Below are 18,234 nucleotides of genomic sequence, written 5' to 3'. Positions count from 1 at the left end.
AGCCACGTTTAGCTGATGGTTTTGTTGTGTGTTTCTGAAGCCATTCGTTAGCGAAGCAGAAAAGTTAAGAGAAATCCCACGTAGGTGGCTGAACCGTTTACCGGAGAGACAGCAACCGCCGCGGTAGCAGCAGCTAGCAAAGGCACTTCCGGTGGCGGCTACCGGAAGTTGCGTGCTCACTTTTAAATTGTTGAAATCCAAAATTATTGGTTTGAATAAAATTATTAAACGGTAGTCCACTATATTGGTACGAATAGAAAGCCGTTTCTTAAATATTTGGATTAAATTTCAAAAAGTAGGAGCTATTTTTCTTTTTGCTTATGTAACAGGACGAATACATTTTCATGAAACAAACTTCTTCTCTTCTTTCATCTGTTGTCACTGCTGGATTTTTCCTTGAAAAAAATACAAACTCATTTTAATGATGATCACACCATTTCTATTCCAGAGATAAGACTTTCAGATGAAGTGAGAAATGTTGTGATAAATGAAAAACTGCAGGTTCCTCTGTTCAAAGCTAACCAAAGATGAAAATGATGGTGACCAAATATGAAATCCCAAAGATATAATCCCCATTGCCTTTAATCATCTGGATCTGCTGGGATTCCTAAACCCTACGTTACATCAGTTCAACTGAAAGCTCGTCTCTACAGGTTTAGCTGAATTAAAGGGGGGCTCTGAACTCCAGGCCTCTGGCCTCCAGTTCTCCACCTTTCTGGGGGCCCCAAAAGGTACCCGGAACTAATTGTGACAAGGTCCAGATAGAGAGCAGAAAGGTCACAAGGCTTTTGCATCAAGATCAGTAGAGACAAAACGGCCTCAGTGTAGACGGTAATAAATGTTTTACAATAAAAAAAGACACGTCACACACTCAAAGGACAAAGGATATACAAGATGTATTGTTGCAGAATCTGATTTTTTAACAGTTCCTATTTATTAAGATCTATTTTTTAAGACAGTGAAGACCAAGAACCTGTTCTACTGAAGCGACTTGGACTGACAATTTAACGTTCTATCATTTAGTGAAATATCATAAACATATTCATATCTTAGAAATTAACAGCATCAAAATTTGAGTCCTGATTTTAGTTTAAAGCTAAAAACCTTTCCAGAGTTTTAGCTAATCTACAACTAGAGACGCTCTAAACCTAAAGCAACCACTAGATGTCAGTGTTTCCTTATTTCTAATCACAGAAAGGAGCCACTTTAACCCAGTTTTGCCTCCTGGATCTACAGTACTGTCAAATTCTAACACAAAATAATTTATCACCTCAAAATCAATTTTTCCATTATGCAACAAATAAAACTGAATCTTAAAGAAGAAAATAAAGAGTTGCTGTTCGAACCATAAATAAGTGAGCTACAAAAACACTTCCTTATAGTTTAGCTCCATGTGTACAATCAGAAGAGTGAGCCTGCTCACTGAGACAGAGGTTCTGTTTGGTCCAACACCTGAAAGTTGTCCACAGAAGAACTGAAGCCGATCCAAATAAGGCATCCAGACATTGTTATATACAACAAATAAAAAACAAACTGTGACTAAAGCAGTTTTTTAAAAAGGCAGACTGAGCAGGTCTACGTCACCAAAAACTTTACAAATCTAGAAAAGTGTAATTAGTGTTGTAAAGGGGGAAGTTTCAGAACTTATTCCAGCTAGAAGTCCAAACAGGAGCTGGGAGAAGACTCCAAAGTCGGATTTTCTGACCGACGCAGATGGAATCTGATCTGGTGCCAAACTGGATCCATATTCACCCAGCGTCTCTCAGCTGAAGGACAAAATCCTCCAACTTTTATCACAAACTTCCACTATCAGCCATGTTTTGTGGATTTGCTAACTTTGAACATTTTTAGTGCACCTAGCTTTTCCTAAATTATGTTTTCAGGTAAATTATGAAGCACAAATTTGTCCATAAATCATGTATTGACAAATTTGAACCTGAGGATGATATACTATGTTTTAGCTCATCTTTGACAAATGATGAGTATCAACAAGATTAATGTTAGCGCTTTAGCATTAGCTTGTATTAAATACTATGTTGTTTCTCTACCATATGAACATGTTTGGGTTCTGCTTAGAGATAAAACCACCCAGGAAGCTGAGACAGCTGATAAATAAGGACCCTGCCGTTACGTTTGGTGTTTCCTGACTGAACCTGCCCGTCTGGAGTTCGACTCTGTGGGATGACTGAGACGAGTTGGAGTCTTCATGTTCATCTGAACGGTTACCTGGAGAAGGCCAGAGAGTGGCATGCTAACTCGCTTCAGTCTTAAAACAGAACATTTTCCGTTGTCACAGAAACCAAATAAAACATTCAAGCCAAACTGGACCTCTAACCCCTAATCTGCTGCTCATGAACCGTTCGGTGGCGGGTTTTCCTCTGCTTCTCGACTCTGGTTCTGGTCGGTGCTCCTGGTGGAGGACAGAGTTGAGTCTTGGTCCAGAAACTGGGACGTGTCTCGGTCCTCAGTACTTTCTGACTCAGACAGGCACTCAGACTGAGCCAGAACCAAAGCCGGAGATGCTGACCGGCCGGTTGGATCCCAGTCCTGGTCTCCTGGCAGCGATGGACCTGGACTCCCTGGGGGCCGGTAAGGCGGCGGGCCCATCAGTGGGGAGCCATCAGGTGTGAGAGGCACCTGGCTGTGGATGATGACGGGGTCTGGAGAGGGCAGCGGGGCCTCCTGTTCCTCCACCGCATCCAGATCCCTGGGGTCCTTGGAGGGGCTCTGGTCTGGGGAAATGGAGTCCGGCTGATGGGACATGATGTGGAGACTGAGGCCGGCTCTGGGGAACCCAGTGGCTGAGGACGGCTGGACCGGGCCGAGCAGGACCGGCAGCTCCTGGCCCAGAGGCTTCTGAGGCAGCTCCTCTGGTTTCCCTGGAAACAGACCGAACAGAAAGGTGAGAGAGACTCAGCTGGAGTTGGAGAACCTTCAGGTGCAACGCTGTACCTGGAGGAGGAAGGTCCAGCTTCATCTTCCTCAGCTCCATCATGGAGGCCTGCAGCTGCTCGATGATCAGGTCGTCACTGTGGAAGAACGTCTGAGCGATTCGCTCCTGAAGAAACTCTCGCAGCTCCTCCAGAGACATCTTCAGCAGCCGCTCTGCGAGGAACAAACAGCTGGTCAGGACTAAACCTCCCAGTTTCACCAGTAACAGCTGGAAACTGGACGTCATCAGTTCACCCAGAGTTTAATCTGATGGATGAAATGTGAAGCTGAACTGGAAGAACCGAAAATCAGCATCTGGATTTCAGGAGGAAAAGATCAGAGACTCAAATGTTTTCATCAGTTCTTTGTTCTAAAACCTGAAATATGTGACATTTACTCAGCAACAGCATCCAACCAACATCCAACCAACCATCCAACAACCATCCAACCAACCATCCAACAACCATCCAACCAAACATCCAACAACCATCCAACCAACCATCCAACATCCATCTAACCAACCAACCAACCAACCAACCAACATCCATCTAACCAACCAACCAACCAACCAACCAACCAACCTCCATCTAACCAACCAACCAACCAACATCCAACAACCATCCAACCAACCATCCAACATCGATCTAACCAACCAACCAACCAACCAACATCCATCTAACCAACCAACCAACCAACATCCATCTAACCAACCAACCAACCAACCTCCATCTAACCAACCAACCAACCAACATCCAACAACCATCCAACCAACCAACCAACATCCATCTAACCAACCAACCAACCAACCATCCAACCAACCTCCATCTAACCAACCAACCAACCAACATCCAACAACCATCCAACCAACCAACCAACATCCATCTAACCAACCAACCAACCAACATCCATCTAACCAACCAACCATCCAACCAACCAACCAACATCCATCTAACCAACCAACCAACCAACATCCATCTAACCAACCAACCAACCAACCATCCAACCAACATCCATCTAACCAAACAACCATCCAACCAACATCCATCTAACCAACCAACCAACCAACCAACCAACATCCATCTAACCAACCAACCAACCAACCAACCAACCAACCAACCAACCAACATCCATCTAACCAACCAACCAACCAACCAACCAACCAACCAACCTCCATCTAACCAACCAACCAACCAACATCCAACAACCATCCAACCAACCAACCAACATCCATCTAACCAACCAACCAACCAACCAACATCCAACCATCCATCCAACCAACCAACCAACCAACATCCAACAACCAACCAACCAACCAACCAACATCCAACCAACCAACATCCATCTAACCAACCAACCAACCAGCCAACAACCATCCAACCAACATCCATCCAACCATCCATCCATCCATCCATCCAACCAACCAACCAACCAACATCCAACAACCATCCAACCAACCAACCAATCATCCAATCAACATCCAACAACCATCCAATCAACATCCAACAACCATCCAACCAACCAACCAATCATCCAATCAACATCCAACAACCATCCAACCAACATCCATCTAACCAACCAACCAACCAGCCAACAACCATCCAACCAACATCCATCCAACCAACCATCCATCCAACCATCCATCCATCCATCCATCCATCCATCCATCCATCCATCCAACCAACCAACCAACATCCAACAACCACCCAACCAACCAACCAACCATCCAATCAACATCCAACCAACCAACCATCCATCCATCCATCCATCCATCCATCCATCCATCCATCCATCCATCTATCCGTTCATCCATCCAACCAACCGTTCATCCATCCATCCATCCGTCCATCCATCCATCCATCCGTTCATCCATCCAACCAACCGTTCGTCCATCCATCCATCCATCCATCCGTCCGTCCATCCATCCATCCATCCAACCATCCATCCATCCATCCATCCATCCATCCATCCATCCATCCAACCGTCCGTCCGTCCGTCCATCCATCCGTTCATCCATCCATCCATCCATCCATCCATCCATCCATCCATCCATCCATCCATCCATCCAACCAACCGTCCATCCATCCATCCATCCATCCATCCATCCATCCATCCATCCATCCATCCATCCATCCATCCATCCATGCATCCATCCATCCATCCTCTTCTCCATTTACTTATTTGAACTAAACTCTGCTAAAAACAATTTCTCATAAATTTATATTAAATGTTTTGGTTTTGCTTTAAAATTTGACTCAAATGAACAAAGAAATCTGGAAATTTAAAAATGGATAACTTGAGATGTAAAAAATGGAGGTTAAAACACTTTTGAACTACAGACTAGATTTGGTTCCCTTATAGAAGTGAGTCATGGTGTCAGTGGTGCAGAACAATCAGTGTGAGTGGAAAACGATTGACGGTTTTACTCTTGTGTATCTTCAGGATGGTGTAGGACATGGCGGTGAGGAGCCGCTGTCCCTCCAGGATGAAAATGTCCCACAGCCGAAGGGTCAGGGTGAACGGCGTCTGCAGGGTCACAAACACAACGGGTCACTGCCAGGTTTCCGGCTTCATCCCCAGGTCTGCACCTCCGCTGCTGGTCCGAGTCAGGAAGTTCATCTGGCCGGGTCCCAAACCTCAGCGCGTTCTCCGAGCGACTCAGCAGGATGGAGAAGTGCTGACAGAGGCTGAAACCCGCCAGATCACCGCCACAGGATTGTGGCACACAGACTAATAACAGAGCAGGCTGACAGCTCCTAATGCTCCCATCTACTGCAGAGCCAGGCTCAGATTTCACCAGGATTCTTCTGCTGAAATCATCTGAAATCAGGAGCAGGAGCGTCCAGTTTCAGCAGAACGAGATGCTGGGCTCCAGGGTTTTATTCCACGACAGAAACTGGCATTCAGAGCAAGGCTCTATAGGTGGCGCTCTTCTTAAATCTGTTAACTGAATCTAATAAGATGCTGATAATACTGTATGTCTGCAGCAATTTTCACTGGTGATTAATACCAGTGTTTAACGAGAAAATGATTTAGTTTCTCACAAAAACACAAAACAGATTACACCAGAGCTGGAGTCAAAGTGGAGAAAAGTAAGTACACCCTTATTAACTAAGTATTTCATCCCCTGTTACAAACAAAATAAAAAAAAATTGTAGTTTCATTTTAATGCAGGAAGACAAAAAAACACAAATTCAGAAAAAACGATAAAATGTTAAAAATCTGTATGCAAGTTTTTGATTAAAATAAATATTTCATAACTCCAACAGAACCAGAATTTCATCAATTTATCATTTACAGAAACTTCTTGTCTTAACTTTTTAAAAATATGTTTTTTAGTTTTAAATATTTTTCTTTTTCAACTTTTAAGAGAAATTAATTTTTGTTTTAAATCTTTTTTTCGTTTTCAGTATCAATATTTTTTTGAAGTTTTCTGAAATTTTGAATGTTTTTTTTTTTTTCATTTCCAATTTTTTTTTTAAAACAAATTTATGGCCCCATTTTATCTCCATATAATGAAACAACAGGCTGAGGAATGAGCCCAGAACTTGTAGCTCTTTGTTCATTTCTGATCAGCTGAACACCAATGTTGTGATTCAGTTTGTGTAAAATGAACATGTTCAGGCCTGCGTTGGGTTTCCTAATGATTCAGAGGTTTAGGAGAAAGTTCTGTGGACAGAAGATTCCAACATCAACATGTTTTTAATCAGCTCTGCCTGTTTGGACTGGAAGATCAGAGCCTCCGTCTCCAAACACAGAAGAGGAAACATTATGGCTGCTCCTGAAAACGTCTTAGGTGAGGTCAGGTCATTTTATCTAGATGGCACATTTTCTTAGTGCTTCGTACTGAAGGCTGGTAGGGGAAGAAATGCTTATTTCACTCATTCATACGCGACTGAATTAAATAAAACCCTGAATCCTTTCAAGATCGGTCTAGTTAAAACCTGAGTCTGCTGAACAGAGAAGCTGTTTGTGATGCAAGCTGGCAAATTATCCAGATAGGTTATCTAATCTGATTGTCATGGAGACAGACGGGTCCCAACAGGCTCCTCACCCGGTCGATGAAGCACTGCATGAACCATTTGGTGCAGTAGATCCCTGCAGACATCTGCTCCCGGTCCTGCAGAGCCACAAACACGAGCAGGAAGCAGATGAAATCTCAAAATCCTTCAGCATCGTGTCGTTTCCACGGCAACGCTGAGAGCTCACCATGTGTTTCTTCAGTTTCGGGAGGAGTTTGGAAAGGATCTGGTCATGATGAGCCTGGAACCGGTGAAGTTTGGGGAATCCAGGAACAAAGAAGCCTGGAAACAGAGACAGAGCAGAGAATGAAGATTTAATTTAACTTTATTTAGTCTAAGGTCAAATTTTATAGCATTTTCATGACAGATGACTTAAAAAGCCTGACAGTGCTAACAGAAAGAATCACGATTGGTCTTTTCTGGTGTTTTCTCTCACTCTTATGGAAGCTGTGGGATGTGCGACCATATAAGGAGAGATGATGCATCAGTCAACTGATTGGAACAGGAACATGAAGCTTCCCTGCTGAGAAAATGTTTTTTAAACTTTTTATGTCTTCATTTAGAGCTCCAGTTTATTAAGTCGTATCTGCCAACGAGAGATTCTCAAACTTCAAGCTCAAAGGTCTAAATCTCTGCCTCCTGGTTTGGAGCAAATGAACCGGGTGATGCAAAGCATAATTTTATGAGATGTTGTTGCTGCATATGGCTGTAATAAACAGGAAGCAGAGGTTACAAACTAGCATGAACCATTCCAACAGGTCCAGGAGACCTCCTGGACCTCAAACAGAAACCAAACAGAAACTTACCACAGATCCACTAGCAGATGGGAAAGTCTGCTACATCAGAACTTATTAATAAAATCTGTTTCCATCTTCCATTAAGTACAGTAACTCTTTTCTGGAAAAGCCAAGAATCACCTCTAAACCACTAGTAAAAATCATGAACTGTGAGTTTTAGCACAAGCCAGAATCAGCAGACTGAAGGATGCTCAGCAGACGGAGGTCTTCAGGTGAAAACATTTTGCCCTGCGGCGCTCTGCAGCTCACCGTGCATGGCGTGCCGATCGTTGGTCAGCAGCTGCGACAGCGCCCAGAAGGCGTCCTCCTCGTTCATGTACATCAGCAGCAGGGCGGCGATCTGACTCATGCCCTGGCAGTAGCTCACCTCCTGCAGGAGACAGAAAACACAGACCAAAATAACAGAACATGTTCCAGTCCTGCAGGGCTTGGAGCTGTTCTGGTTCTGGTTCAGCTTCAGGTCAACATGCAGAAATAAAATCCGCTGTAAGATTTAAAGACGTTGTCTCTGTTTCTCTGCTTTTCTGTTCCCAGACTGAAGCTCTGAACTGTAAACTAATCCAGCCTCAGCGATCAGCCCGTCTGCAGCTGCTGATTAACAGAGCAGAACATGAGATGTTTGCTGCAGAAAATACATTTTTTTCTTCAGAGAAGCAGAGTGTCGTGTCAGCAGGCTGTTAGGAAAAACCTGCACACATTTCACATCCAACATGGTTAAACTGGAGGGAAAGCAGCTACTTACAGTGTTATAAACTGAATATGCTGAGAGGACGTGGAAGAGAGACTGCTGCCTGAGGAGGAGCGAGCAGAGGGAAACTTCAGAGATCAAACATAAATACATCCATCACCGTTATTACAAACCTCAGACAAAAACACAGACTCTCTCCTAATGTTTCCATTTCAGTTTATCTGCACCAACAAAACAGCAATATTCATGCACATGCAGGCCACACTTTTCAGATGTATTATTTGTGCATTTCTTCCTTCCACTTAACCATTTCTTTCTGTTGATCTGTCTGAATCCCAAAGTGTGTTTGAAACGTGACAAATTGTGCAGAAGTTCAAGGGGTGTGAAAACTTTATTTCTCATCCACTACAGAAAAACTGGACATTTTTCCTGCAGAAATATTTTCACTCTGCAGCCTTTAGATGAGAAACTGCATCACCATAAAAACGTCTCACTGATTTTAAACATTAAATAAAACAATAATTGGAAGAAAAATTGATGGAAAAATTGACAAAAATAACGAAGTTATGAGAAACACAACTGTGGATGAAAAATAAAACTTTTACCTTTAATAAGACTAAATGAAGAATCTGGAATAATAACTGATCGATGTAATAATCTGATAAACTGTTTCTTTCTGCCTGTATCTTTTCTCTATTTTGTAACAATGTTTGTGTTTTTCACTCATTTATTATTTTATTCTTTGTAATTGCAAATAATTTAATATTTCCATCCATCTGACTGCATCATTTTCACAAATTAATTCAGGTGTTATGACAAGTTAAAACTTTTATTTGACTTTTCTACCTGACTTCCTACTTGTCACTGTAAATTAAGGTACGTATGACTTTACATATGTTGTTAATATAATGTTTAATTATTTTATATTATTATTATTTCACTTCCAGAGGCAGCTTTTAGATGAATTGTTTGCTATAATCACCATGATGTTTTATTCAGTCTGTCTGTTACTGTGTCCCTATCAAATAAACCTAATAAATAAATTAAGTTTTGGTCGTTTAAAGCGTTGAAAGTGACTCTTTGTGTTGTTTTGGCCTCTTCCTCACTGACTGGCCTTTCAGCAGAACCGCTCCAAAGTTTTATTTAATCAAAAGTTTCAGCCTGAAACCCACTTGACCCCGAAGCGGTCCATGAACATGATGTGGTTCCGGAAGGTTCTGTTGATGTCCAGGTCGATCTGCTTGATCTCGGAGGAACACAGTTGGGATTGCTCCTTCATTTTCTAAGAGGCAAAGCAGCAAAACAAACTCAGTCACATGATGAAATCTGATGAACGAATGAAGAGAAATGAATCCTCACCTCGTATTTTCCCTGGTTCTCCCTCTTGGTCCGCTCCACGTCCAGCAGCAGCGTCCAGGCCCGGCCGCGGAGCTGCAGAGGAATGCCCTTATAGACCCGCTTCACCATCTGGCAGCAGAGAGCAGACTGAGTCAGCGCCAGGCGCTCGGCTTCACAGGGACACAGCTGAACTCTCACATCAGAAACATATTCAGACAGCGCCGCTGTCACACAGAGATCAGATGATTAACGTCACAGCAAAGAGATGCTTTCTGCAGCATTCAGGAAAAAAATCTGGGTAAAAATACATTCAGTACAAAAATGCATGTTTTATAAAACAGATTAGATTTCTGTGCAGCTTTATGTTCAGATTATTGATGTTCCAGGTTTACATAAACGCTCCTGTGTGTGCAGGATGGAGACGGAGCGTCACAGCTCCACTGTTTACTGAGGGTTTTAAAATGCATTTAGTGGCAGCCAATCAGAATGCTGGGATCCGTGGAAAACCATGAAGGGGGCAATGCTAACATCCAAGCTAACATTCATCAGCTGTTATTCCACCAACATTTTCTGAGTCACGGTTAGAAAATGGCAAATCTGAAAACAACTTCCTCAATTTAACACGACAAAAAGTTTTTAGTCGCTCGAGGTGGTTTTGGCTTTTCCAAAAAAAAAACTGTTAATGCTCCAAAGATGGAAACACATTTGGTGGATAAACTCTGACAGCCAACTTTTCCAAACCCAAAATCTTCAGAGAACAAACCTCCATGTTGGAGGGGAACCGTGTGGTTTCATCAGCATCTGATGAAATTACGCTCTGGGTAGCCTTGCACCTGAAAACTCTGATGCTGGTGCTACTTTGATTAGGACACTGTTAACATGTTCCCCACACAGTCAGACTGTAACTGATGGTGGAGGTGCAAAAACCTCCCATATATACAAGGACATGCAGTGAATTATGTCAGGCTCATGGATGTTGGTGTTGTGGTGTCGTGACAGTCTGCTGTGATCTTCTGTTGGACAGAAATCCTGGTGAGTTTAGCTGGATTTGACACAATTCACGTTTTCAGAGGTCCTGGAACAGGAAGTCTGTCTGTTCTGACTCGTGTCTGAACATATTTTCAGACTCTATGGCATCCCATTGGTGCCTCACCTTGTCGCTGTTCTTGTATTTGTCCCATTTATTCACCATCTTCAACCATTTCTCTGCTCTCTCGATCTCCAGCTGCTTGCGCTGAGGAGACAGAAGAAAGTCAACAAAACCACAAACATGTTTGATTCCTGAGCTTTGAAATGTTTTCTGTCTGCACCTTCTCCTCTTGAACTGTTGGGGCCGGCAGCTCATTCTCACTGCAGGGAAAAAACAAACCATCAGGCAACAACCAATGGAAATCCTGCTCACAGCGCCACCGAGTGGCCGCATGACTTACTGCATGAAGCCGAAGCGGTCGATGACTTTATAGATGCTGTAATCAGCATCTTCCCAGGGATCGATATCCACGCCGCCCTGCCTGCCCTGCAATCAAAGAACCAAACAAATTTACTGGCATGAAGAGGAAGACAGGAAGGGCGGCCATGTTGAATCCTGCTGCAGCCAACAGAGAAAGCCAGGAGTTTAAAATACAACTAGAATAAGGATGTTCATTTCTGATTAAAGAATAGGGTCAAAAATAATATTTCTTAGAAATATAAGCAAACAATAAAGTCTACATGAAGCTACCAGACTGATGATTAAATAAAATATAAAATCTAAAGCTGAAAAACGTTTAAAGGGTTTTATTTAGACATTTTAATCCTGAAATACGTTTGTACTTCTAAACAATACCACAGATGGGTTCAGCACATATGGATACAACTTCTTTTTTTTTACTTACGTGCAAAATTTCACATTTTTTAAATATTTTAATTTACACTGTAACAGACTCCATGTCAGAAACTTGATATGAAAACAGCAAAAACTGAAATGTTTTTGTCCTCGTCACTCAGCTGCATCAGTCTACAGAAATGTAAATTTATCTGGAAATTATTACAGATATTATTACAAATAAACAATTTGTAATAATATTCATGTAACATATAGCGTACAAAAGAGAAACTTTTCAAAATAAAACAAGAAGAAATTAGTCAGGAAAACAAAGTGAGGAGAAAGGAATGTAGAAAAGTAAAATCAGATGGAGTTGAATCTGCTTAAAGCAGCAGAGAGTCAGAAAAAACCTCTCAGTGGTTTGAGTGTTGACACAACAGGGAGAAGAAGAGGAGGGGGAGGAGGAGGAGGAGGAGGAGGAGGAGGAGGAAGAGTTGGGATCTCAGCATCATGAAAGTGAGAGAAGTAAAAATATTGTGGAGCCGCAGAGAGAGGCTGAGCTGATTAATGCTCAGAATGAAACAATAAAACCAACTCAGATTTCTGAGTAGGTTTTATTCAGTAGGGGTTGTCTGGAGCAGCTGAGAGCAGTCAGTAGCTAACCTGCTTTAGACAGCAGTCAGTGATACTCAGACGATGAGAACTGGACCAGTTTTTAAAATAAATAAAACTTTAAAACATTTCAAATCACTCTGGCCTGATATTTTGAACTTAGAATGAAACAAAAACTTCTGATCGTTTCCTAATGGGAGGCTGTGAGGAATCATTTCCATCAACCAATCAGAGGTTCACCAGATGACTCTGCAGACGACTGAAGCTTATGAGCAAACCGAATGAGAAACAGTGACCCACAAACACACAAACACAACTCCAGCTGCCGACCGACTGACGGATGGATGGATTCCACTCCCACCTGTGAAATTATAACATTCCAGAGTTTTCCAGGCTTTTCCAGGAATCCTGCTGCTGCTTTAGAGTAAAAAGTTTCTGTTCTGAAGGAACTTTGTTAAATTAAAGTTCCGTCAAATCAAAGAGACGTCAGCAAACTAACGGTATATTCAGTTACACAGAGAGCTGGAGATTGATTCCCACTCTTTAAAAAGTCAACATCATTTCTTTAGGAAGCTTAAACCCAGAACCCAGACGGCTGGAAACCTGCATTCAGGTTCTGGAGAGGACAGTCTGGGAATCTGCTACCAGCAGGAGTTTCACCCGGATCACTGGGTTTTCCTGCAGGTAAAGATCCATGTAAATCATCTGTTGTTCTCCAATAATCCTAACATCAGACACAAACACTCTGTTGCATAATGAAAGCTCTTTGGCAGCCAAACACAAATCTTCCCACTCGTTTATTGTCATCCACTCAGGCACCAACCACAGCTCACAAACAAACATCTTAAGTGCTGCTTCCATCCTTCCCAGTGTTCCCAGTGTTCCCACAACCAACCAGCCAGTTCTCTGAACTCTGCAGCAGGAGATCTGCAGGAAGCTCGTTCTGTAGAGACTCACCGTAGCATATTTTAAGATGATGTCAGCCCGTTCCTCTGCTATTAGAGTCTCGATGTCTTTCTTCATGTCAATATCTGCAGAGAGAGGAGAGCAGAGCGAGTTAGAGACGGAGAGCAGCAACGAGTGGGCGACTGTTGGCGTCCAGACCAACGGGATGAGCTGGAACCACTTAAGCACGCTTTGAATGTAATGACTTCACAGAAGATCAACGCAGTAATGTACATTCATGCTAGCGTAGCAAAACGATACAGTCATGGTAAAAGGAAAGAGCCTGAAGAAGGAACGCCTCTGGGACGATGTGCTCTGGACAGATCAGACCAAATTAGGGATGTTTGGCCAACAAAGATCAATGTTTGGAGCCTCATACCAAGTCAAACATGGTAGCGTAAGGTGATGGTTTAGGATCTTTAGGGTTAGCTATGTTCACACCAGTGGGTTTGGTTGCTGTAGTGTGGTCTAACTAAACAAATCATCGTTATTGTTAAAGCCAAGACACACCACTTGCATCCGACTCTTTACGCTTTGTTCAACAGTCCCACTACTGACCAACGAAGCTGTGAGATTGAGTATTCACTTGAGGACATGCACCGGAAATCCTGGCAGCATAAACACACATTTTCTGTACTTCTGAGACGAGATGTCAAAAGGCCCAGGGCCAAAATGGCATTAGGGGTGAAGGTAACGCTTGGGAAAGGGTTTCAGTCTGAGTGGACCAGAGGTCCAACGGTCCGACAGCTGAAGTTTGGTCCAAACTGGGTCATAAATGTAGCAGCGATCCAAACACACGTTCAAACTGCATGACAAAGGCTCACAATGAAACCCACACCGTTCTAACACCCAATGAGAAATATGGTTCTACAAGCTGTCTGCTTGTATCCCAGTCAGGAAGACTTCTGATGGTAGATTAGCGCCTGAAAAACTATCTGTGGATTTCACATCAGTACCACGAAGGACACCACCAAGTTGTGTCAGAAGAATAAACTTTGGATTTTACATGGTTTGTTTAGCTGGTACTTAAACTTAAAAAATGTATATCTTTGAGATTATTAATCCTGCTTGATCTACATCATCCGTCTGGACCTACACAAAGGCAGGACATGCTCGGGTAATCTGTGCTTTCTGCAGAACACAAAGCATCTGGATTAGGAATATCTCCAAAGCAGGATTACAAAGCAAAAGGCTCCATTTCTCACAGCAGGAGCAGAAACAGACAAAGAGCTGTGATGATCAGCAGCCAGGCCGGCAGACAGGATCCCATCAGATCGTCCCTTTACTTTCTTGATGCTTAAGGTCTCAAGGTTTGTCTTTTATTTAGCCTCATATTTGGTTTGTTGCATCAATATACTGACAAACAAGGTCAAAACAGGAAATTTAAGAAAACCTAATGAAGCTTAGAAAAGAAAAAACTGAGCTATTTCTACACAACTCATCAGGTCAAACAACTCAAACTATTCAGGTAAGAATGTAAAGACACTGGACATGCTAGGCTGGGGTACAGAAAAATGACCCAAATCACTTCCCTGAGAGCAATGGAAACTGGACAGGATGTTCAGGAACCACCAGCTGCATTTGGACCAGCCAAGACAGAAGAACCTAAAATCTGCCGCTGTCTGCATGGACAAGCCAAACGTCCTCAACAGAAAAGCTTCACGGTCAAAGATCGGACTGCTTCTGGGTTTAAGGCATCCAAACCAAAGAGCAGGAAGTGAACCTTCAAGCATGGCAGTGGCTGTATCATGCTTTGCAGCTGTTTGCACAAAGTGGATGGTTAAAGAAGGACAAATACCTCCCAGTTTTTTGTCTTCACCTCTTCAGATCAGCAGCTACAGCAGATCCTTCGTCTAGTTGTGGTTCCCTAACTCCAAATGATTTTTCCGCAGAGTGTATTTGGAAGAAAATGCAGCTTGAGAAGCTGAAATACCAATAAGCAACGCTGCTTGAGACGCGATTGTCTGGTGTTTCCAAAGCAGCCAATCCAGGAGTCTGATCCTTGGTGCAAAAAAACTGGTAAGGAAAGACGGTAGAAGCTTCCACTGTATCGGTTTCCACCTAGTGTATTAATGCATATTAGGGCAGATTTTGTGTTTGAACTATTAAAATGGGAATGTCTCAGAGTTTTTATATGAGATCTCAAGTATTCGGGGTGGCTGTGGTCACTAACTCCAGGAATTTATCGTCTAAAGTTGAGACTTGGTACCAGTTGGCCGTTACAGCAAGATGATCCGAAACATGGACGGATCATATCCTGCTTTTGGACCGGATTACAAAGGTCAACATTACGATTCTGGGATTCTGGCCCTGTTAAAACATGTTCAAAGTCGGACCCGAGTCAGGAAACCAACAGTTTAAACAAACTCTCCTGCAGACAGAACGATGCCAGGAGCTTGTTTGGTTGAGATGCTAACAGACATTTACCCAAATATTTAAATATCTGAGCTTGTATATGAGGATAAATAAAGCTTCTGCACCCAGATCCATGGAAGTTGATGTTTAGTCATTCCTGGAGAAAGAACAGTGAAAATAACACATTAAAATCCCAAATTAACTCGACAGGAATGTCGATGATGAGGAGGAAACGGCGAACTGCAGCTGGAAACTGGGCCAGAGTTTATCCAGTCAGACTCACATTTTCAGCTCGAATGAAAAAAGACAGAACAGAACCTAACGGGTCGTCAATCTTCCTGCTTCGCTTCCTGGTTGGAGTCGGTAGATTTTTCTCCAGCCATGTTGGTTACATGATGTTCTTTCCTAAACTGATGGTGTTCAGAAAGACCCCGAGCATGAGATCAGACACAGATAAGTTTAAGTTTTCTAAAGAAGAAACACACTCTTCCCTCCGTCGGTTATGATCTCATAGCTTATACATCAGCAGAGGAGCGTTTGAACGTGCAGCAAAGCAGCAGTTCTGCTGCTACTGAGGTCTGGCTGTTGAAAGCTCCCAGAGGAAGTTGTCATCTGAAGCATATGGTGGCGGCTGCTGCGGTTGGGAGTAAATCGCACACGAGTTCTGGCGGCAGTCCCAGTCTGAAGGGTGGAGGCCCAAACTGGGAGAGACTGGACGGCACTCCTTCACCTGGACGGCCGACAAACCAAACCAGGCCTGGCGCTCGCTACAGAAACCAGGCTGGAGATCCTCTCAGGGTTTGGGATCAAATGAGAGCAGAAATGAGCTTTTTTACATCCTGCATCTGAATCTATAAAAACTTTCCTTTGAAGAACAAATGAGAACCTTAAAGTTTCTGATACCAGCCCAGCAGAAGGCCGCGGTTCTTCTGGGCCGGACTTCCTGCCTTCAAACTCAAACCAAAACAATCCACCAACAGAACAGCAATAAAGGCTTCAGGGATCTGCTGACATTAAATGTCTCATTGGGCTCATTGTGTTGGACAAAATAAAATCTCTAAATTAGCCTGAAATGCAGCCGAAACAAGATATTTAAACATTTTATATTTTTAGATTTTTCCCCAATGTCGGCGATTAAATCTGATTTTTTTTTTCACTTTAGGTCAGTTATTACGCCAAATACAAGAAATAATAAGAAAAATAATCTTTTTCTGATATTTGATATTGAGGAAGAATCAAATATTCCCTCAATATTTAACAGTTTTCCTTATAAACTGTAGGATTTTAATGTTTTACATGTGTTCTCCTCATGATGCATTTTGATTTGTGAATGACTCAGTCCTGTCCTCACTGAATCATCACAGCATGACGCTGCCACCACCGAGCTTCACAGTTGGGGTGGTGTTCCCATTTTTCCTCCAAATGATGGACTTCATCTCCAAACACTCCAACATTTACAAACTGTAGTTTTTTATGTTGCTTTTGGTGTAACGGCCTCTTCTTCTCTGATGGCCGTTCAGGATTCAATGATTTTCTCTTCCCAGATTCACCATCAGATGATCGGTTTCTGGTTTGGTTCTGGAGCGGATTTAAAGATTTCACATCAGAACCGTCTCCTTCCTGAACGGCGTGATGGATGGACGGCCTCCCGCTGTTTGAACAGATCAATGTAGGATGTGAAGAAAGTAAATAACTACTCTGGATTGTAGGAAATAGAAATGATTTAGTTCATCCTATTTGACCTAAAACAGAAACATTTTAGTCTGATTTAATGTCAGACACTGAAAATGAAAATGTTTTGTTCATATTTTAATTTGGAGCTTCATCTGGACCTGCAGCTGTGAAATTATGTTAAAATCCATCATAATCTGCTCAGATTAATATATTATGATCCATGTCCAGGTTATAATGATAAATATTTTAAATCTGGTTCCGTTTTGGCCTCATATATTTTGGTTCTGATGATGTCAGGCCTGAGATCCGCTGCCTCCATCTGAACCAGGCGGTGATGCCTCAACACTGTCCGGACTGCTTTCACAGATCCGGACAGGTATTACCGTGATCCGAACCTTCGGAACCGGAACACTGCGTTTATTCTCTGGAGGTAAACAAACCCGCAGTTGGGGTTGAACATCGCCTGATGGGAGACCGTGGACGAGCATCGCGCGTGATTATTATTATTTTATTATGATTATTCTAATTATAGATAAGAATAAAAACACGCAGGAACAAACCCACTCACCGTGTTTCTGTGGATTTCTGCGCTGTCCGTGCAGGAGAAGCCGCAGCTCGTCCTGGCATCCTCCGGTGAAAGTGCAGCCTGCAGCGGGTTGAAAACAAAAGCCTCCCCCACATAAGGTCACCGACCGACGGTCCAACCGCACGCAGAGAGCGGGGCTCCGGGACCCGGTTCCGAGCACTGAGCAGGCGCCGCGGCGTGGCAACCGGCAGCCGAATCCCAGCCGAAACGGTCCGGGCCTTAAAGAAACAGAACCTGGAAGAGTTCCGACTCAAAACAAACAGCCCGAGCGGGTCGGAGCTCTGCTGCCATCTGCTGGACAGACGCGGTAGTGCAGGGACAGGAGAAATAACGGGAACTGGTCTGAGAGGGAAACGATACCTAAACAAAATCCCGCATAAAAACAAGAAAATAACTGTTAGCGTTATACAAAACACACTTTCTTCCTGATCTAACTACAGGTAACAAGACGACAGTATTAATTTCATAAATCAGAAAGAGCCACA

The 18,234-nt window shown here is 43.0% G+C and overlaps 1 protein-coding gene across 1 annotated transcript; it reads right to left on the bottom strand.

Annotated features, from left to right (window-relative positions):
• Positions 1–877: 877 nt before the first annotated feature.
• On the bottom strand, positions 878–17,856 carry LOC106905440 (USP6 N-terminal-like protein). The gene is made up of 14 exons (XM_014970290.2): positions 17,732–17,856; positions 13,147–13,220; positions 11,204–11,289; positions 11,084–11,123; positions 10,927–11,007; positions 9,795–9,902; positions 9,608–9,717; positions 8,490–8,538; positions 7,997–8,117; positions 7,138–7,232; positions 6,983–7,048; positions 5,355–5,454; positions 2,953–3,105; positions 878–2,879 (listed from the first exon to the last, which is right to left on the bottom strand). Exons 2-14 carry the CDS (start codon positions 13,210–13,212, stop codon positions 2,350–2,352), a joined length of 1,605 nt encoding a protein of 534 aa, XP_014825776.1. The 5' UTR covers positions 13,213–13,220; positions 17,732–17,856; the 3' UTR covers positions 878–2,349.
• Positions 17,857–18,234: the final 378 nt, after the last annotated feature.

The sequence above is a fragment of the Poecilia mexicana genome, unplaced genomic scaffold, assembly GCF_051168715.1.
Source record: "Poecilia mexicana isolate PSO_F unplaced genomic scaffold, ASM5116871v1 scaffold_3, whole genome shotgun sequence".
NCBI lineage: Eukaryota > Metazoa > Chordata > Actinopteri > Cyprinodontiformes > Poeciliidae > Poecilia > Poecilia mexicana.
Note: the sequence above shows the minus strand (reverse complement) of the source record. Positions and strands in the feature narration are given on the sequence as shown.